The sequence below is a fragment of the Aquarana catesbeiana genome, linkage group LG05, assembly GCF_042186555.1.
Source record: "Aquarana catesbeiana isolate 2022-GZ linkage group LG05, ASM4218655v1, whole genome shotgun sequence".
NCBI classification, from domain to species: Eukaryota; Metazoa; Chordata; class Amphibia; order Anura; family Ranidae; genus Aquarana; species Aquarana catesbeiana.
In genome coordinates, this window is record NC_133328.1 from 45,923,178 (window position 1) to 45,945,040 (window position 21,863).

General features: G+C 41.8%; 1 protein-coding gene across 1 annotated transcript in view; it reads left to right on the top strand.

Moving 5' to 3' along the window:
* The window catches only part of FAM171A1 (family with sequence similarity 171 member A1), a 177,194-nt gene that overhangs the window by 141,192 nt on the left and 14,139 nt on the right, over positions 1–21,863 (top strand). Inside the window, exon 6 of the mRNA XM_073629669.1 lies at positions 20,447–20,563. Within this exon, the coding sequence (XP_073485770.1) occupies positions 20,447–20,563 (117 nt within the window). The remainder of the gene's footprint in view (positions 1–20,446; positions 20,564–21,863) is intronic.

Here is a 21,863-nt window from a genome sequence, read left to right on the forward strand (position 1 = left end):
ATATATATATACACACACACACGATTCTGGCTTAAATGAGAATAACAATTTTTTTTTTGCTCAGAATAAAGATCACGATCCTCTCATGATTCTCGCGACGTAACCTCATCTTTCACATTATACAAAAAAATTTGGTTAACTTTACTGTTTAGTTTTTTTTTTTTAATTCATTAAAGTGTGTTTTTTTCCCCAAAAAAATTGCATTTGAAAGACTGCTGCAAAAATAGAGTGTGACATAAAATATTGCAACAACTGCTATTTTATTCTGTAGGGTCTCTGCTGTCCTCTCCTCCTGATAGGCGTGCGATAGTGGCGCCTGTCTTTTCAGCCAGTCAGGTAACAGACCCGAGCACCTGATTGGCAGAGAGGCTGTTTAGTGTTAGGAAAGCAAATATTCATTTGCTTTTCTAACACAGCTGAGTGACCTCTCGAGCGCCCAGCATGGCGCCCACAGGTCATTTTTTATGGCTCTAATCAGGTGCTTTAAAAACACCCCCTGTCGCTGTAATTTAGGCACCCAAAAAGGGGCCGGGCGCCTGAATAGGGGGTGGCAGCGCATGAACCTATTGGTGATAGAGGGGGTTGCATGAGAGAGGGGGCGGCGCCCATGCGCCTTTATGGACGCACCGCTACTGCCTCATTTACAGACTGAAGTTTATCCCTTTGATCTAAAAGAACTAAATGTTACAATGTTTTTTGTTTTTTTTTTTTGTTTTTTTTTTTCATTAAAACTTATAGATGTCATGTATGTGAATTTATAGTTCTAGGAAGAGAGATGTACATCCTTGATCACCTTGGATAAACTGGTTGGACCCCCCTCTGTTATAATGTTAATAACACCAGTGGATGCATTTTGTATTTTGACATCCTTTCCTTTTGTCAAACTTCACTCACAGTAAGCTTTTCCCATAAGTTTGAGAATATTCTGTACCACCACTACAAGCATTCATTATCGATCTCTAATTAAATTGTCAACAGCCTTGACCTTCGAAAGCAGTGCTGGAGTAATAATAAGCATGGCATGAAATTATCAGACTGTTTATGGCCTGACTTGCTTCCTAGATCATAAAAAAAAAAATGTGTATATAGTGTGTGTGTAAAATATATATATATATATATATATATATATATATAATTTCTAGGCTTGCTGTATTATAGATTTATTGTTTTTCATTTTTTTTATTATTAAAATAAAACTTCATCTAAAGAAAAAAAACTGGTCAAAAAAAGCGCAGCTTTTGCTGCAATACTTGCCTTTCGTCCAGTACTGTCCCCGCTGTAATTCTTTTCAGCTGGTAGATGGTGCTCCCCTTCTAGTTTGAATGAAAGCCTGTTTCATTGAATCCTCCACTTCCTCTGAGCTAAGGCAGTCATGGCTCCCTCTCTCATCTTCACACAACTTCGGCGTACAACTGTGCAAGAAAAAGGGCCACCCACCACCACCCAAGGAGAACACCCTACAGAAAAACCCGCACTTTTCTTCTGTCCATAAATGATCGGGCAGCAGGGCAGGTCCAGGTGTGCGCCTGCACAGTGACATCAAGCTTATATTAACACACCCTACCAGTTTAGACTGAACCCGGCAATTCATCAATTGGCTGGCTCCACAACTGCGCATGGCAGTTCAGAGCCGGAGAAAAGGGGATTATTTCTAAAACTTTCCACCTACCAGTGGTGAAGGTTAGGGGGCACTCTACCAGACATTGCTGTAAGTTGGGATGTAAGGTGGTGGCCCTCTGGGGACTCTGATGTAAGGTGGGACTTTGGAGACACAGATGAAATGGGGGACTCTGATGTGTAGGGGGAATGCCAGGGACTTTGAGGTAAGGAATGACTTTGATGTGAACGTAGCACTCATCCTGACTGCTGTACTCTATATGTTTTGTTTATTGCTTACTCCTGACCCCTCTGTACATTATGCATAGATATACACAGACCTAACCAAGGTGTTCATTGTCCACTGTTGCTAGTTTTAATTAAGTTCTTTAAAGTAGGCTCAGCCCATACATCAATTTTATTTTTTATTTGTTCAACCAGTGGGTTAAAAAAAAAAAAGACTTGATTCCCCCATCCACACATTTTACACTTCCCTGCTAACCAGCTGTACTCTGCCCTACTCATGCCCGTGTCTGTATACTGTCCGGCTGATCGGATCTGGCCCTGTAACATAATGACCAAAGTAGAATAGCTCATACCAGCCATGGCCCCTTTCATGCCACTACGACTTCAAAGTCGCGTGATTTTGCTGCGATTTTACCATAAAATTGTGGCTGTGACTTTGCTGCGATTTCAGAGAATGCCTGTGTAAAACTGAGATATATGGACCTCAACTCGCATGAAAGTCGGACCAAAGTAGTACAGGAACTACTTTGCAGTCGGTATGACTTGAAGTCGCACATATATGAATGGTTATCATTGGAAATCATGGTGAACGACTTGTCATGCGACTTTGCAGTCCCATGTCGCAGGACAAGTCGCACAAGTGTGAAAGGGGCCTAACATAGTTGTATAGTTAGTCTGGTTAAAAAAAAGACAAGAGTTCATCTACTTCAACCAATAAAAGGGGAAAAACAAAATCATACAAACCTACTATATCCACAGTTGATCCAGAGAAAGGCGAAAAACCTCAGCAAAATTCCTTCCTGATCCTCCAATAGGCAATCGGATATTCCCTGGCTCAACTTTAACTTTAAATGTTAGTATTCAGATATATTATGTGTATCTAGGAAAGATTCCAGGCTTTTTTTAAAGCAATATACTGAGCTGGACAGAACCAGCTCTCGAGAGAGTCTATTTTACATTTTCACAGCTCTTACTGTGAAGAAGCCTTTCCATATTTGGAGATTAAACCTCCTTTCCTCCAGATGTAAAGAGTGCCCCCGTGTCCTCTGTGATGACCTTTAAAGTGAATAACTTAACGCCAAGTTCACTATATGGACCCCTTTATGTCTTTGTACATGTTGATCATATCCCTCGTTAATCCCTCTTCTCAAGAGAGAATACATTCAGTTTCCTCTAATCTTTCCTCATAGCTGAGCTCCTCCATGCCTCTTATCAGTTTGGTTGCTCTTCTCTGCCCTTTCTTCAGTTCCCCGATATCCTTTTTGAGTACTGGTGCCCAAAACTGAACTTCATATTCATCTTACTAATGATTTGTACAGGGGCAAAATTATCTCTCTCTGGAGTCCATACCTCTGTCAATACATGAAAGGACTTTGCTGGCTTTGGAAAACGCAGCTTGGCATTGCATGTTATTATTGAGCTTATGATCTACCAAACCCCCCAGATCCTTCTCCTCCATGGATTCCCCCAGTTGTACTCCCCCTAGTATGTATGATGCATGCATATTCTTAGCCCTCATCTGCATAGTTTTACATTTATCATCGTTAAACCTCATTTGCCACACAGTTGCCCAATTAGACCGTGCATTGAGGTCGGCTTGTAAGTTGGAGACATCCTGTAAGGACGTTATTCCACTGCATAGCTTGGTGTCATCTGCAAAGACAGAAATGGTACCTTTAATCCCAGACCTAATATTAAAAAGTAAGGGTCCCAACACCTTGGGGTACAACACTAATAACCTTTCACTGTCTCCATTACACGGATGACGATGGTCTATGGTACACCTTTGCTCTTTGCATTGCCTTCTTCTCAGCTGTTAGTGATATATGAAGAGGTTTTGCAGCTTTAGCCAAATCCTGAGTAATCCTGAGGGAGTAAGAAACTAAAGTGTTTAATTTCCCAACCTAATTGGATTCATTTACAAATCTTTTCAGCTCTGTTAATGCTTCGATTTAAAAAATGATTAAGGGACATTAACCCAGATTCACAAACCCTGCCAAATAATTGAGCTATTAGGAACATATAATAATCCCATGGTTGCAGACCCTTGGGTTATGCCATTGTGATCATTTTGGCCTAGTATGCATGTTTTATCGACACACATTTTTCTTGAGTCTCTGCATTCTGTCATTTGGGCACAGATGAGCGTGTACACTTTCCGTGTACCAAGACATTGTAGTAGTACTAAAGACTCGGCTTTTTCATTTCCATCATGTCCTATCATCCTTAGAGCTGTTGCCCATGCACACTCATCAGGGCCTCATGCTTTCCAATTCTGTAGGCTCAATGTGATGTCCAGCTCAGGAAGTGGCTGCAAACGAGAACATAAAGGAGGCTCCATAAGGGCTTCATAAGACCCTGAAAGCCAAGGAGTCACCCTTAAATTTAGAGGTGCACCGAATGGAAATTTTGGTGCCAAAACCGAAAAAAATTCAGGATGCACTTGGCCAATACCAAAACCAAAAATTAGTTTTTTAAAAAAAAATATATTTTTATGTATAATTGTATTATATTGGACTTTTTAATTAGTATTATGAATGATGATACATTTGTTTGCCATTATCGGCACCTTTTAAGCGCAAGTAATTCTCAAGAAAAATGCATCCCTTTAAATTCTATGTATGACTTCACACTGGTCTCTTGTGCTTCCGTTGTGGTGTTAAAAATCTTGTTTGCTGCATTTTTGGTCAGTTAAAAAAATGCATTAAAAATGCACCTTCCCACTGAAAACGCAGAAAGAACGCATCCATAACGCAACCGTGTTCCGTTTTGGAGGCAGTTTCTGAGTCACATGACCTATGAAAAACGCACCATAAGCACAGTAAAATCACTGCAAAATCACGTGCGTTTTCGGCACCATTATCGGCACCTATTTCTTTATTGGCAGAATGCCGAAAACACAATTTTTTGGGGCTGATATGTTTCGGCTGCCGAAATTTTAGTGCATCTCTACTTAAAATTGAAACTGGGGTCAGCGATTGGGGAACTGGGTGATGAAGGACGGACAATCAGACTTTAGAAAAAGCAAAACACAATGTAAGTCCTAATGGGTTTAGTTCCCACCAGGGACACTATTAGTATAAAGTTTTATATATACTTGCTGTATTTGCTGTGAGTTTTCTCCAGGCCCTCTGGAGCTGCTACTCCTGGCAACTTTGTTTTCTTTGGAAGGTAAAACCTGGTTCGATGATGTTGGCAACAGCGCCCCTTGTGCTGTAGTTTTGTTTGCATATTTGTTTTTAATTAATTGACCTGTGCATGGTAAGGCATTATTTCAAAAAAGAGACATATGGCCACAGCTTTTTTGGCTGTACGTCTTTTTTTGATTCAACTTACTTTTATTCTCCTCTGACTCAGAGTAAGCTGACAGTGGGCTATTGCCTGCTATTAGCTGATGGGGGAAGAGCCAAGGCAGGCTCTGGTAGGAACCTGACAATACTGTTGGTATCCACCCAACTTCCTGACAGACGGCTCCGCCTTTCAGCACGCCCCTGAGAGCTGGAGCCAGCCCCCTCCCCAGCCCAGCATTTCAGCGAGTGCTGGAGGAGTAGAGCCGCTGATGGCCACTGCTATCTGCTTAGAGCAGGGATATGCAATTAGCGGACCTCCAGCTGTTGCAGAACTACAAATCCTATGAGGCATAGCAAGACTCTGACAGCCACAAGCATGACACCCGGAGGCAGAGGCATGATGGGACTTGTAGTTTTGCAACAGCTGGAGGTCCTCTAATTGCATATCCCTGGCTTAGAGCAACTGAGAACCAAGCAATCAATGTTCATATGATCACTCAGTTCTCAGTCTTAGAGCCGGCATGGGACAGCTGCATCTTTACACTGATGCTGCAGCATGGAATTAGCATTGGGGTCGGTTCACACATGAATCATGCTGGAATGCAGTCTGCACTCCTGTGCGATTCAGTGCGATACAATTTTCAGCATATTCATTTGAATGGGAAGTTAGACACTCGGTATGGGTGCCATTCAGAGAATGCTTTGCATTTTCTCAAATAATTCGAAGCGTTCTCTGATTGGACTAGGTGGGAAAGGGGGATGGTGACGTCACGCTCCTTGTCCTATCAGAGAACACTTTGCATTCATTCAGGAAATGCAAAGCCTTTTTTGAATGGCGCTCTTGCTGAGCTGCCGAGCGCCTCCGTCTTGGAATGCAGTAGGCCAGCCATTCAGCATGGGACCCGGAAGCAAGTGGAGATCACTGGAGTAGCGGTGTCATCTTCAGTTATTTTGCAGCTTCCAGGGGCATCAGCCAGGTATGGGATATGCATAGTGACATGGGTCCAAGCTGGATTAATGTAACCAGAAAAGGAAAAACAAATTACCATGCTTGGAATTTAAGCTAAATTTACAGTTTCAGCACAGTTGAGATGTTCTCCTGACATATATCTTGCATGCTGGAGGCCTGACTGCAGAGACCATAGGCCATATTTAGCTCTAAACTTACCCTTGAATTTTTACTATGGCCTCTATATGCCCCTTCACTCCCTGCGGGTTAATACACAACATCTCGCTCATCTGCAGTTTTACAAGAATGACTTTATTTATCAGATGTTAAGAGGTCACATGGTCAGACCTCACTGGGGTGTTTTGTAGGCCTGGTAAAATTAAAGGAATGTTGTTTGCTGTTAGTAAAACTGGTCATTTAGTTTTCATTTCATCATATGATAAGCAGATGTTTGAGTTAATCATTTTTCTTCATTGCCAGCAAAATATGACCCAGCTATCTCCCAGAGCATACAGTAAATGGTAGGAACACAATAGATTTATGTGCATGCAGCAAAGTAAGCAAGTTTAGGGAAGAACTATTTAAAAATATTTGGCCTCAATAAATACAAAAAGTCCTTATTCGGTGCAGGAACCATTACAACCAGTACTGGTCTGATTTTCTGCTGTAGATTATTGGAATTGAAAACTACTACATCATGATTACATTTTCAGTGAGAAGGTGAAGCTTTTGGCTTCAGGCTAATCTTAAAGGGGTTGTAAACCCTTGTGGTTTTTTTTTTTTTAATAACAAACATATAATACTTGCCTCCACTGTGCAGTTAGTTTTGCACAGAGGGGCCCCCCAGCGGCGCAATCAGCTCCTCCCCGCATTAGTAAACCCCCTAGGAGAAGCGCTCTCCCTGGGGGTTATCGTGCGGGTGCGCTCCCGGGTCCGGCTATTGCGTCCGAAGACACAGAGTGCTGGACTTGGCCCCGGCGCCCGCATCTTTGGGTTTGATTGACCGCAGCGGGAGCCAATGGCTGCGCTGCTATCAATCTATACAATCAAGAGCCGTGACAACAGGCAGAGAGGTAGAGCGTGTCTCCACCGAGGGAATGGAGGGCCCAGGAGAAAACACAGGGGGGGGTCGGTCAGTGTCAGAAGTTTTTTCACCTTAATGGGTTTACAACCCCTTTAAAAGATACTGAAAAGTGAGGGGAGGTAGGTATGGCGATGTTCTAGGGTGCAATATTACCTGCCCCTAAGTGACACTTCCTGTGTCCTGCTGTTTTATAGGTCTCAATCCAAAGCTGTGCAGGTGCTGAAAAGGCATATGTGTTAAAATAACAGGTGCTCTATGAATTGTGTCTTAATAATGCACATCTTTGATTTATACACCAAGAAATATCTATGTATGTACTATAATCAAAAACAATCCATAATACATTTACTAGAAATGCATAAAACCTCTATTTAAAGTGACTGGTGCTTTTAAAAAAACGTGCCTCAGTGATGCTCAATTTCTTACAAAGAAATAAGTATATATAGGCATCGAAAAATAGTCCATATATCCTTCTGAAGAAATGTTTTAAAGATAAATATAAAAAGAATTTAAAGGATACATCCACCTTGTACATCTTTTTGCAGGTAAAAAAAAGTGCACTTATATTTTTACAATGGAGCCTCAGCTTTGTACCCACGATCAGCAGATCGCAGGAGCAATGCCAAGCTCCTGCAGACTCACAGTATAGCATACTGTCCAATAATTCCTCTATGGGAAGACAATTGCTGAATTGCAGGAAGAATCGCCCTCATAGTTGAGAACTACAATCCATCAGCCGCGGCGGATGAACAGAATGCTGTGAATGAATGATGTGATCGCATGAGGGCACAAGGGGCCCTTCAAATTTTGACAGCAAGTGCAGGGAAAAGACCCCCGCCTACTGTCATAGTGAGGAAAGGATCAGGGGGAGAGAAAGCAGGAGCTGTAACGTGTTACATGGTCAACCCTGAATACGGATGAAGGTGAACTTGGTCTTTAACTGTTTTGCCAGAAAAAAAAAAATCCAAAAATCCTGTTCTACAGAGCTCAATAGCTGATACTTAAATTGCACACACAGCTGAATGAGTAAGAAAAGTTACTTATCATCTCAAATCCCCTTGTCACTGTATGACAGGGTTATATTTAGGGAGGTAGTCTGAAAGGAAACTACTGGTATGTTGTCTCTTCAGAAAACCGATAATGCTTTGTGATGCTAGTAGCTTACTGCATTTAAATGTTTGCATCATTTTAAATATACACTTGTAATATATATATATATATATATATATATATATATATATATATATATATATATATATATATATATATATATAAAATGTGTGTGTATATATATATATATTAGTCAATGGGTGTATGTATATATGTGTGTGTGTATATATTAATATAAATATATATATGTGTGTGTATATATTAATATAAATATATATATATATTAATATTATATATATATTAATATATATAACATTTTTTTTTAGTTCTCCATTATAATTTGAAAGCATGTTCTAGGGTGTTTTTTTTTTTTTTGCAATAGATTTGTGAAAAAAAATACTGCAGGGTGCAACCTTATCCCCCCTAAGGCCCCTTTCACACCACCGTAACTTTAAAGTCGCGCAGTTTTGTTGCAATTTCAGGTAATGCCTGTGTAAACTTGAGGTCTATGAACCTCAGCTTGCATCAAAGTCGGACCAAAGTAGTACAGGGACTACTTTTGAAGTTGGTGCGACTTGAAGGCGCACAGATATGAATGGTACTCATTGGAAATCATGGGGTACGACTTCCTAATGCAACTTTGCAGTCCCAATTCGCAGGACAAGTCGCACAAATGTGAAAGGGGCCTAAAGGCACATGTATGCTACAGCTTCTAAACTTGAGTTTAGGAGCTTTTGGCTTTTTTTTTTTTTTTTGCCAAAGCTCCTAAACTCAACTCCATAAAAGCCTTTGTGTCCACGCGCACACATAAGCTGAGTTTAGATGCTGCTGCGGTAAGGGGAGGTTTAACTTCCCTTATCTTCCCTCTCCTGAATGCGGAAGAATTGCATTCAGAATAGGAGCGTTTTGACCTCCATCCGCAAATCTCATCAAAATTGTGGCACAAGTTTGCCGTGTTTTGCGTTTTCCCGTGGCCGGCGGTCAACCTAGTCTGTGTATACATGAGCCCTTACACATCCATAACTGTATTCTTGTCTGGGAACCCCCCCCCCCCCCCCCCATTTTGCAGAATTGCCCACCTCCCAGAATTCCTCATCTTACAATAGAAACCAAAGTCTGAGACTCATCAAGACACACGCTTTGGAATATATTATTGACTAGCCCAGATGCATTGATTCAGCAAATGTACATTTAGCACTTTACAAGTCAAGGGCCTTAAGGATATTTTCCGCTCCATTTCTCATAGCGTACTCACATTTTACCCTGCCGAAAAAACTGTCCTTGTTAGATATTTCTTATTAAAGCGATCGTGAAGAGGGACATATGTTGTATGTTATATAATTGGATGGTGGCTTTCAAGCTGTCACATCAGCATTCACTGATGATATTTGCTCTTATTCCCAGTGGGCTGTCAGAGCCCATCTTCTCCGTATGCTAATCCCATACATTGCTTAACTCCAACTCCATCAGTGAAGAAACAGATGCCACAACTGCTTCTATTTATGATGAAGAGTTAGAACTGCTGGTCCCAGGACAATCCCATCATCTCTGCTGGAAGCCTTTACTGACTAAATAGGTTCCTTCTCTGTGAAATATAAGAGTGAATCATCAGAGAAGTCCCTTAACCACATACAGTGTGTCTTGCAAAATCTTATAGAAAAGTAAGATAAGTTCTTAATATCCTCATACATCTAAAGCCACAATTTTTCTTGAGACTTCTCTATGTCCCAGGTTTGCCCATCTCCCAGAATTCCTAGTCTTTGGTGCACTGTAAGACCTTGGTGCAGCATGCTATATATATGTTTTTCAAGACAAACATTCTGATGTGGTATTTAGTAGACACGCACTGCCCAAAAATTAGTTTTTTGGTTTTTTTCTTAAAACCGAAAATTTGGAATGCAAAGATGTGAAAATTCGACAATTCTGAAATTCGAAAATCCAAAAATGTGAAAATAAGAAAGGAAAATACGAAAATTATAACGAAAGTCCAAACATTTTGAAATAATAACGAACTAATAATAAACAAATGGAACGGAATGAAATAATAGCAAATAATAATACATTTTTATTAATATTGTTTATTATTTTGTTACGTTCCATTCGTTTAGATGCGGCAACCGTTATTACGGATAATTCGTAACTTCGGATAAATTCGTATTCGTTACGTTCTCTAACGGCCAAATTTGAAAGGAAATTCCAATACCTATAATTTAATATTAATAGTTAAATTATTAGTTATTTCAGATTTTCATATTTTTGTATTTCCAAATTTTTGAATTTCCGAATTTCGAATTTTTGAATTTTCTAATTTCCGAAGATTCAGAAAAATTCGGATATTTACTAACGAATTTGGAACTAAACGAATTGCACATGTCTAGTATTTAGAAGCCCTAATGTGCTGCTTTCACAAACATACCTTTAGCAGGTTACCAATTCAAATCTTAATATTTTTGGATCCATTTCCTGATGATGTACTCAGATTTTATGTTACAGAAAAAAAATCCTTTATTCTTCTTATTAAAGCCAAGAAAAAAAAGGGCTTTAAGGTTTGCACAAGTGTTCACATTTCTTTTCATTTTTTTGGCAACAGATTTGTTTTTAAATGACATTTTCTGGTGATTTTACTTTTGTAAGGGTTGGGACTTTTTGGGGGGGGGTTGCTTTAAATTTTAGGGTGACGCACCAGAAGAGCTTTGAAGCTGAATGCAAGGTCTGCCTGTTTCCCAAGAGCTCCCTTCCCATTGCCAAATGACTGCATTAAGGTTAAAGAAAGAAAATAAAACTTTGTGTAAAAAGTAATTACTTTTAACCTACTCCAGGGCTCAACAAATCCCAGGTCGCCATGGTGACTGGAAATTGAGTTCTGGCGCCCGGGCTACACTACAGCAGCATTCTGGATTTGGTCTCACCTAATATGTGCACCCCCCCCCCCCCCAGGGGTGTGCGGACTAAGAGGTCGGGCTGGCCGGTAATTGAAGCCGCCGCCTGCTACAGCGCTCGTTTGTGGGAAACGGCGTCGTCCTCTGGTGGGGCTGTGATGAGCGCGGTGCGCCTACCATTACGACTGAGGGCTTCCCCTACCTGTGCGCCCGCCTCCGACATCTCCCTTCCAGTTTGACAGCTGGGTGCTGGGGTTGCGGGCTTGTTCTGGCGCCCTTTCCTTACTGCCGGTGGACAGGGAGTGTGACAGGGATATGTACACAAATAATTAGGGCACTATTTATCAGTGCCCATCAGTGCAGCCTAATCAGCATCAGTGAAGTAGAAAAATTACTTATTTGCTAAATTTTTTAACAGAAACTAAAAGCGTTGCTGTGGTTTTTTTTTTTTTTTTTTTTTTTTTCGGCCTTTTTTTCGTTTGACACTAGGCACGAGCAATTCCTATTGCCCGACGCCCCGCACATGCAGTTTCGGGTTCCGGGCAGCTGATTTTAAAACCTGGCGCCTAACTTTTTTAGCTGGCTCCTAGGTTTCAAGCAAATTTGTCAAGCCCTGCCCTACTCCCACTTCTACCTGTGGCTGTGGACAAGAGTGGCATCACCATCTTCCCAGCAAGATCTCAAGGAATACAGAGTAGGCCAAATCTCTCAATAAGAAACGTTTGCTGAAGCATTAATTCATGAGATTTGGGCTACTCAGCATTTCCTAGGATCCTATAGGAAGAAGCATAGCATGTAAAATGGAAGCTGGGGGTAAGAAAAGGTTATTAAAGCGGAGCTCCACCCAAAAGGGCAAGCTCTGTTTGTTTGCTTCCCCCCTCCGCTGCCATATTTGGCACCTTTTTGGGGGGAGGGGGAATGGGTACCTGTTTTTGATAGGTACCCGTCCCCACTTCCAGGAGACTTCACCGCGGTGAGGTTACCCAAAAGTTCCGCCCCTCCAAGGCTTCACTGCTGGTTTACCTTACAAGGAATGGCGGCAGTATTTGTAGCTGCTGACTTTTCATTTTTTGGTGGCGGGGGGGGGGGGGGGGGGGGGCTTGAGCTCCTCTTTAACCAACATTTTGCAATTTTATGGTATGAGGGGGTGGGGTAAATAAGAGTACCTTGCTTGTAGTGCAAGGTTTGCGCTGCATTTCCTCCATGGGTGACCTCTACTTGTCTGATCCAATAACTTTACCAGAGTAAAATGCAATTTCTGGATGAATTTTAAGGCAACCTTTAAATCGTCATCTTTCGTGCATTTTTTTTTTTTTTTTTTAAGCTTGCTGGCTTTGTGGATTTGCTGATTTGAACACATTTATGTTGTATGAATAGTTTAGATTCTGCTTTTATGCTTTGTGTGCGGAATGAGATCTCTTCTAATTAAATATTCAGCATTCCTGAGCTGTGCGGGTGTCATCATTTCACAAAGGCGGTGTCATTTTCTTTCCTTCACTTTAATCCCGTCCTCATTTCCACTACAAAGCGATGCTGTACGGACAAAATTCTGGATTTATTTATTTTTGCCTTTTTTTTTTTTTTTTTTTTTGCGCTCTCTTCGCATCTGCAGGAAAACAAATAGTGTGAGCTGTGTAAACATTTAGGATTCCCTTTCATTCTTCTCTGGTTACATTTGCTGAACATGAAGATGAAACGAATTGTGGCAACATCTGACACACGAGCATGAATATTAACATGACAATGCCATAGACGTCAGATGGCACTCGGGGACAGTCAGATGACACAATAGGAACAGTTGTCAAGTCAAAAGAAGGGCTACTTAACGTGTTAAGGATGATTAAATATTCACAATTACTGAGCAGTTTGGCCGGTGGCTCCTGACGGGGGATGTGAGAATAAATACGTGGCATGAAGGGAATTAAAGCTGAACTCTAAGCAGATAGAAAAGATGCAAATTAATGCAGCTCTGTAATCATTAAAGCTGGATTCACACCTTTGCATTATTTTCCTTGATGTATTTTGCATTGAAATCAAAATGGATGTTGACGTCGATTGACACATCAATGCACTGTATTGGATGTCAGCTTGCATCATAACACACATTAATACTCATTAGTATATTATGATACATTGACACACATCTTTAAGGGGAATTCTGGGATACAACTAACTAATGTTAAAACTGCTTCCACTCCCACTGGACCTCTGGGGTTCCTCCAGAGGTAGCTAGTGGTTCCATGAGCAATTTCTGCCTCTCAGATAAGTTCCCACTGACACCAATAATTCTTTTAGTCATATGAAGGGGGTAATTCTTACCAATGACCACAAGTGTCAAAAACAGGTACCCATTCTTCCCAAGTGACCATCACACTAATGTATTGTGAGTTGTAGATATTAGAGGTGCACCGAATGGGAAATTTTGGTGCTGAAACAAAAAATGCAGGATGCACTTAACCGAAAATGACCGTTTTAAAAATTTTATATATATATTGGACTTTTTATTAATGTCATGAATTTATTGGCACCTTTAGCGCAAGAAAAGCTCAAGAAAAATGCATCCCTTTAAATTCTATGTATGTTGTCTTACTGGTCCAATGTGCACTCATGTTTGCAGCATTTTTGGTCAAAAATTGTAATTGCAGCAAGAATGCATCAATAACACACCTGTTACATTTTTGATGCGTTTTTTTTTTGAGTCACGTGACCTATAAAACACACCCCATGATCACAGTAAAATTGCAGCGAAATAACTTTCCGGTCTCAGTGAACCCCTGCAATAAAGTACTATATCTACTGGAGATGCACCGAAATTTCGGCGGCCGAAACATAGCGGCCACAAATTTTGTTTTTGGCATTTTGCAGATAAAGAAAGGTGGCGATATTAGTGCAGAAAATGCTGCAATTTTACTGTGCTCATGGTGTGATTCTTTAGTTAGTATAGGGAGGTGGGAGTAGTTTTAAGAATAGTTACTTCTGAAGATCAGTAATAAAGGGGGATCCCCCTCCCTGGACTGCCTGAAGGTCTGTAGCCAAGGGTGACTTCCTATCCGGAATGCCTGAAGGTCGATAGTAAGTATACAGATCTTTCTTCCATGGGGTAGTTGTAATAGGGGGGTGGGAGTAGTTTTAAGAATAGTTATTAGGAAGGTCAGTAGTAAAGGAGGATCCCCCCTCCCTGCACTGCCTAAAGGTGTGTAGTAAAGAGGAACTCCCTCCCTGGACTCCCTAAGGGTCGGTAATAAAGAGTAACACCCCACCTAGACTATCTGATGGTCAGTAGTAAAGGGAGACCTCATCCCTAGACTGCCTGGAGATCAGTAGTAAAGGGGGACCCCCCACCCCCCCTGACAGTGAGATGTTAAATGCAGAGCTTAACTTTAAAAAAAAAAAAAAAAAACGCAAGACATCGCCTGCTGAACCCGGAAACACAGCAGATCACAACCCCCACACAGGAAAATGGATGGTTTGCCTGTGTGGGTAGCGCGAACGAGCCCAAAGGGGAATTGCTTATTGCAACTCATATTCTTCTATTCCTGTAGGCTTGATTTCAGAAAAAAATGCCATTATTTCTTATTTCTTGTTATTTTTTAATAGATAATAGCTGACAATAAAGATTTAGAAAATATTGGTATTTTATCACTTGTCAGAGGAATGGATGGTGATGGGGGAAACATCTGTGAAAGTGGAACATTTGTTCTCCCTTTTGCTGCAGTATTAGCCCTTTGTATAATCAGCAGTTAGTCATGGCAGAGACAACCCCACCATCTGTGACAGGAGATGGGCACTCTGCTCTATACAAATGTGATGTGTAACCGCATAGAAAGTAGGCTATAGGGCTCTGACCTGGTCAAATATACAATATAGTTTAAGTGTTGTTCTTTGATGTGAATTAACCATCTGTCTTAAGGTCAGTATCAAAGGGGATCCCCTCCCTGGAGGTCGGTAGCAAAGGGGGGCCTCATTTTTGGACTGCCTGAAGGTTGGTGGCAAAGGGAGACCCCCCTCCCTGAACTGCCTGAAAGTCAGTAGTAAAGGGGGACCCCCCCTCCCTGAACTGCCTGAAAGTCAGTAGTAAAGGGGGACCCCCCTCTCTGGACTGCCTGAAGGTCAATAGTAAAGGGGGACCCCCTTCTTGGACTGCCTGAGGGTCCGCGGTAGAGAGACCATCTACCTAGACTGCCTTAAGGTTAGCATTAAAGGGACCCCCTCCTGGGCTGCCTGAAGGTCTGTAGTAAAGGGGGACCCCCCTCCCTGGACTGCCTAAAGATTAATCGTAAAGAAAGACCACGCTTTGCCCTGTCTAAAGGTTTACCTCCCTAGACTGCCTAAGGGTCAGTAGTAAAGGGGGACCCCATCTCTAGACTGCCTGATGGTCAGTAGTAAAGGGAGACCTCTGTGGACTGCCTGAATATTGGTAGTAAAGGCAGACCCCATCCCTAGACTGCCTGAGGGTCAATAGTAAAGGGGGACCCCAACCCTAGACTGCCTGATCAGTAGTAAAGGGGTACCTCCTACCTGGACTGCCTGATCAGTAGTAAAGGGGGACCCCATCCCTAGACTGCCTGATCAGTAGTAAAGGGGGACCCCATCCCTGGGCGGTGTGATGTTTTTAAAGTAGAGCCCAAAATTTAGACCATTCAACTCTATGGAAAGAGATAGTGTCTCCTTTTACATGATGGCATGCCCACAAAATATCACCATAAAAAATGTGTAGCTTAGAAATGAAGCTAAACTGTTTTTTGTTTTTTCAATGTGGCTCACATTCTTTGGAAAAAAACATTAGGTAATGTGAATTTCACATTAATATTAGCAGTGGTGGTTAGTGCTCAATTTTTTTTTGGTTTGGGGGGGGGGCGCAAACAAACTGAAAAATACTGAAAAAAACCCATCAATTGCAGCCTCACTCTGCCCATCAATTGCAACCACTGTGCCCATCAATTGCCATCTGACCATGCCCATCAATTGCCATCTCACCGTGCCCATCAATTGCAAGCTCACCGTGCCCATCAATTGCAGCCACTGTGACCCCCCCTGCGGCATCCAACCCCCTCGCCAGCTCATCTGCCGGCACTTAACCCATCTTGGTGGCAGGTCAGGCAGCGGGTGACGGGCGGGCTGAGGGATGGGCGGCAGGTCAGGCAGCGGCAAGCTGTGGAATGGGCAGCGGGTCAGGCGGTGGCTCCTGTGTCCTCCATGCTTTCGCCGTGCGCCTCTTCTTTCCTCCTGCTAGGCGTCCAATAGGATCACTTATCCTTTCAGCGAATCAAGTGACTGGTATCGGACCCGCTCTTCGTGATTGGCGGAGAGGCGATTTAGTGTTAGAAAAGCGAATATTTGCTTTTCTAACACACCTGGGTGGGCTCCGAGCACAATGCTCTGCGCCACAAGTCCACCCTATTTTGAAAACTATTAGAGCCTCACTGCGCCCATCAATTGCAACATCATTGTGTCCATCAATTGCAGCCACTGTGCCCCCCCGGCGGCATCTACCCCGCACCCACCCCCCCCCCTCACCCGCTCGTTGTCTGTCGGCACTTATCCCATCTTGGTGGTGGGTCAGGCAGCGGGTAACGGCGGCGAGCTATGAGACGTGCGGCGGGTCAAGTGGTGGCTCCTGTGTCCTCCATGCTTCTGCCGTGTGCCTCTTCTTTCCTCCTGCTGGGCGTCCAATAGGATCGCCTGTCCTTTCAGCGAAATCAGGTGACTGGTATCAGACCCGCACTTCCTGATTGGCGGAGAGGCGTTTCATAGTTAGAAAAGGGATTTGCTTTTCTAACACACCTGGGTGGGCTTCGACCCCAGCGCCTGCATTATTGGATTTGATTGATAGCAGCGCAGCCATTGGCTCCCACTGCTGTCAATCTATCCAATTAAGAGCTGAGAACCCCGGGCAGAGAGGAAGAGCGCGTCTCCGCTGTGGGAATTACAGGGCTCAGGTGAGTAAAATGGGGGGGCTGGGGGGCCGGTCAGTGTGAGAAAAAACACGAGGGTTTACAATATCTTTAAGCTTTGACAAAAAAAAAAAACTGGAAGCTGATTGGTTTCTATGCAGAGCTGCACCAGATTTTGCAATCTCCAGTTTTAGTAAATGAACCCCAATGAATCAAATCATACCTTCATTGTGGCAGTTTACCTCTCCCTATGCCATCAGTCCCAGCCCCCCATCCCTAAAATGAAAACTCTTGTTTTGGTTATGGGGTGAATAGTCACTCCTTCCTTTTACCTACCTCAGTGCTCTGTGATGAAATGTCCACAATTGAAAGGCCCCTCTGTTGCTAAATTTTGCCTAGAAATGACTTTTAAGTTGTTTTAAATATTTTTGCTGCAGTACCATATTTGTCTTGTTATACCACTGCTCCATCTAGTGGTCAGTTTTGTGGTTACAGTTTTCTGTTTATTGAAATTTGAGGTTTAATTAAACAGTCCAACAATAGAAGGGAGACCTTTAAACGTGTGAAGTGGTGATGGTTACCAGCAAAAAATGTATATAGTAAACCTGTCATTCATTTTGAAGAACAGACACTACTTTATCCATAAGACTAGTGAGGCTTTAAAGCCGTATTAATAATCCCAAAAGCAAACATTTTATTATATTGCAGCTCACGAGTTCTTAGATGTCATAGCTGCATTAGGTTACTATTTTAGACTGACGTTCCCTTATTTTCACCTGGTGAGCCAGCCAGTAAGTCTGTTGTTTTTCAAAAGAACAAGCAGTCCTGCAGATGTTTCAGTTAGAGGGATGAGCAAACCATTTACACTGGCAGGGGTGCTTACAATGATCAGCTTTTGTGTATTTGTGTAAAACCCTTATCCAAAAAAGGAACAAAACTGTTTGTTGTAACTGATTATACACTATTAGCTGTAGTTTAGCTTCAATTTGTTAGTATATCTAAATCTGTTAGTCCATTTAGCACTACCCTCCACCCAGACTGACTCAACTGCTGTCCAGTGGTGCCCCCTGTCAGTGGCGGTGCATCCATTAAGGGCGCCCGGGCGCTGCCCCCTCTCTCCAGCCACCCCCTCTGTGTATAATGGATAGATTCATGCATTGCATGAATCTATCCATGGCCGCTGTAGCCACCCCCTATTCAGACTTCCTGGACCCTTTTTGAACGCCGGGCGCCTGAATTCCAGTGGCGGAGGGTGTTTTTGAAGCACCTGATTAGAGCCATAGACTCTAATAGGCTTCAAAAAGGTGACTTGCAAGAGCAAAGCATTGCGCTCGCAGTTCACCCAGGTGTGTTCGAAAAGCGAATGACTGTACGCTTTCATAACACTGAACCACCTCTCAGCCAATCAGGTGCGTGGGTCTATTAGACTGGCTGAAATGACAGGCGCTACGATTGGACGCACAGAGGACACAGGAGACGCTGCAAGGTCCCACTGCTCGCCGCAGTCACCCAGGGTAAGTGCCGGGCAGACGGCGAGCGGGCGGGGGGGGTCACAGTGGCACTATTTGATCGTTACAGTGGCAGTGTTTGATGGGGCTTGCGTTTGGTGGGCACAGTGGCTTGCGTTTGGGCACAGTGAGGCTGCAATTAATGTTTTTTTTTTTTTTTCAGTTTGTTTGCACCCCCCAAAAATTTTGAACATCAACTGCTACTGCCCCCTTTTCTTCATCCAGAGTGGGGTACTCTAATACAGGAGATGTGTGTTACTGGCCAGATCACCAGGTGAAAACAGAGGGAAAAAAAAAAGCTAAGAAAGAAAACTAATGCAGCTACCACATCTAATGATTGGCAAGCTGCATTGTAATGCGTTTTGAGTTTAATACTGATTAAAATTTTAAGTCTTGGTCCTACAAGTCAGAGTGTTCTTATAAGGCAATAGAGGTCAGGCACTGCTTTAAAGTATAATATATAAATTTTTTTTTTTTTTTTTTTATAGTAAGGGAGATTTATAAACTCTGCCAGAATTTTTTTTTTTTTTCCCATTTGTGAAATTTCCCTTCCTGTCTGATAGTCAAAACCAGGTTAGAGGGTTTTCTCCAGAAGTAGTGTCCTTTTTGGAACATTTCTCCTTAGTTCCTGTTCTGGGGACAGCCAAAAATGTGTATTTTTTCTTTCATTTTTGATAACGGTGAACAGGTGAATCTCTACCTAATGGGACACAGCAATAAAAACTGACAGGGGTTCTAATCTCTCTCCACTCTATCCAAAACCAATAAAAAAAAAAATGTAAAAAGTAAACCTAGGCAAGTACACTATTAACCGGTTAAGGACCACCCTATAGCAGATTTACTGCTACAGGGTGGGCCCTCCTGTGCAGAATTACATTATATTTATATCTATATAGATATATATCTAGATATAATGTGTGTGCTTCTGCACTTCCGCCTAGGGGGCATGCCATTTCTGCTGTGATTACTCCCAGCAGAAGCCGATCGGCGGTTTCTGGGCATTCTGTCCGCTGGCACCCGCTGATTCCAGTATATACCATAGTTTTTGTAGACGCTATAACTTTTTCACAAACCAATATACGCTTATTGGGATTTTATTTTACCAAAAATATGTAGCAGAACATATATTGACCTAAATTTATGAAGAAATATGATTTTTTTTTTTTCAATTATTTTATTGGATATGTTTTATAACAAAGTAAAAAAATATTGTGGTGTTTTTTTTTTTTTTTTTTTTTAATGTTGGCCTTATTTTTGTTTTATAGCGCAAAAAATAAAAAAACGCAGAGATGATCAAATACCACCAAAAGAAAGCTCTATTTGTGGGGAAAAAAATTATATCATTTTATTTTTTAGGTACAGCATTGCAATCACGATGGTGGGTAAAGCATGTGCTGTAAATACATGAATTGAAATGCAACACAATTAGCTTTTTTGGATGTTTTTGTTAAAGATGTTTCTACATGCTGTCAAAATATACCTGTGTGTGCTCTGATCTGGAGATAGAATCTGCATATGTTAGTTTTTTGTTGGTCATTTACATGTTAAAGGACCAATAGGCAGGCTTACATGGGGCAGGGGGTGGGGCCAAGGTTGACAATTGCAGGAAACGTGGAGATTTGAGTACAACTGTAATTGCTTCTATCTCAGAGCCAACTGCATGGTTTATTGGGCAGCAAATGTAAAGTTATCTTGTGCTCTCTGAGCTAAATAAACAATATAAAACAAAGTGAATACTCTCAGATAGTGATGATGCTGAACTGTGACCTAATAGGTTACAGTTCAGCATCATCACTATCTGAAAGTATTCACTTTGTTTTATATTGTTTAGCATACTTTTATCTGTGAAATTGCTTTCTAAATCCTTTCTTTCCTTCTTGTATTTTTCAGGAGCATGGATAAAGAGCAGCCTCGGCATCATAAGACAGGAGGGAAAGCAGCTGACCTGGACTTACATTGCCCCACAGATGGGGTATTGGGTTGCTGCCATGTCTCCTTCACACCCAGGTATTTTTTTTAATACCATTTATTGTTACCGTTTATTACAAATTTTCGGTCCGATCAAGTCTTTCTGATTTGCAGGCGGACCTGATCAGAAGCCCCATTCTAATTTATCCACTTGAAGATCAGGCCTTTTTCTGACATTCTTTGTTTACAAGTAAAAAATAACTCAGAACCCCCAAACGGTTTATATATATATATATATATATTTATTTTAATATACTGTATTTATTGGCGTATAACACTCACTTTTTCACCATGAAAATCGGGTGCAAATAGCGTGTGCGTGTTATACGCCAATACTTCAATTTTAGCTGCCTCAGAGGGGGGCGGGACGAGCGTCGTCAGATTACATACAGTGAGAATCTCCTGTTTACTTGGTGGCCTCTGTAATAGTAAGTCCCGTCTCCTGGGCCACCATTGGACCACTGTTCTATCATAGGAGATTCCCTGTCCCCCCTAGGCTGCAGATGGGCATCGATCAGGTTGCACTGATGGCAATGGTGAGGCTGCTGCATTGATGGCAATGGTGAGGCTGCATTGATGTGGACTGATGAGGCTGCATTAATGGCACTTGTGAGGCTGCAGATGAGCATTGATCAGGCTGCATTGATGGCAATGGTGAGGCTGCAGATGGGCACTGACCCTTATTTTGCTTCAAAGTTCCTTATTTAAAATTTTTAAGGTTTTTTTCCTGAAACTTCCCTCTTAAAATGAATGTGCGTGTTATAAGCCTGTGTGTTTTATAAACCGATAAATACGGTATCAGCAGAGGCCCTAGAGAATAAAATGACAGTCATGGCAGTTTCACACCGCAGCGGTTTTTCAAACGCAATTAAAAAAAAAAAAAAAAAACACTTTAATTTTGAAAAAATACAAAACATACCCCAATATTTTGTAAAATATGAAAGATGATGTTACGCCGAGTAAATAGATACCTAAGATGTCATGTTTTAAAATTGCGCTCGCTCGTGGAATGGCGCCAAACTACGATAATTAACCACTTCAATACCAGGCACTTAGACACCTTCCCGCCCAGACCAATTTTCAGCTTTCAGCGCTGTTGCAATTTGAATGACAATTGCGCGGTCATGCTACACTGTACCCAAACAAATTTTTTATCATTTTGTTCCCACAAATAGAGCTTTCTTTTGGTGGTATTTGATCACCTCTGCGGTTTTTATTTTTTGCGCAACAAATAAAAAAAGACCGAAAATTTTGAAAAAAAACACGTTTTTCTTTGTTTCTGTTAAAACTTTTTGTAGATAAATACGTTTTCTTCTTCAATGACGGACACTGATATGGC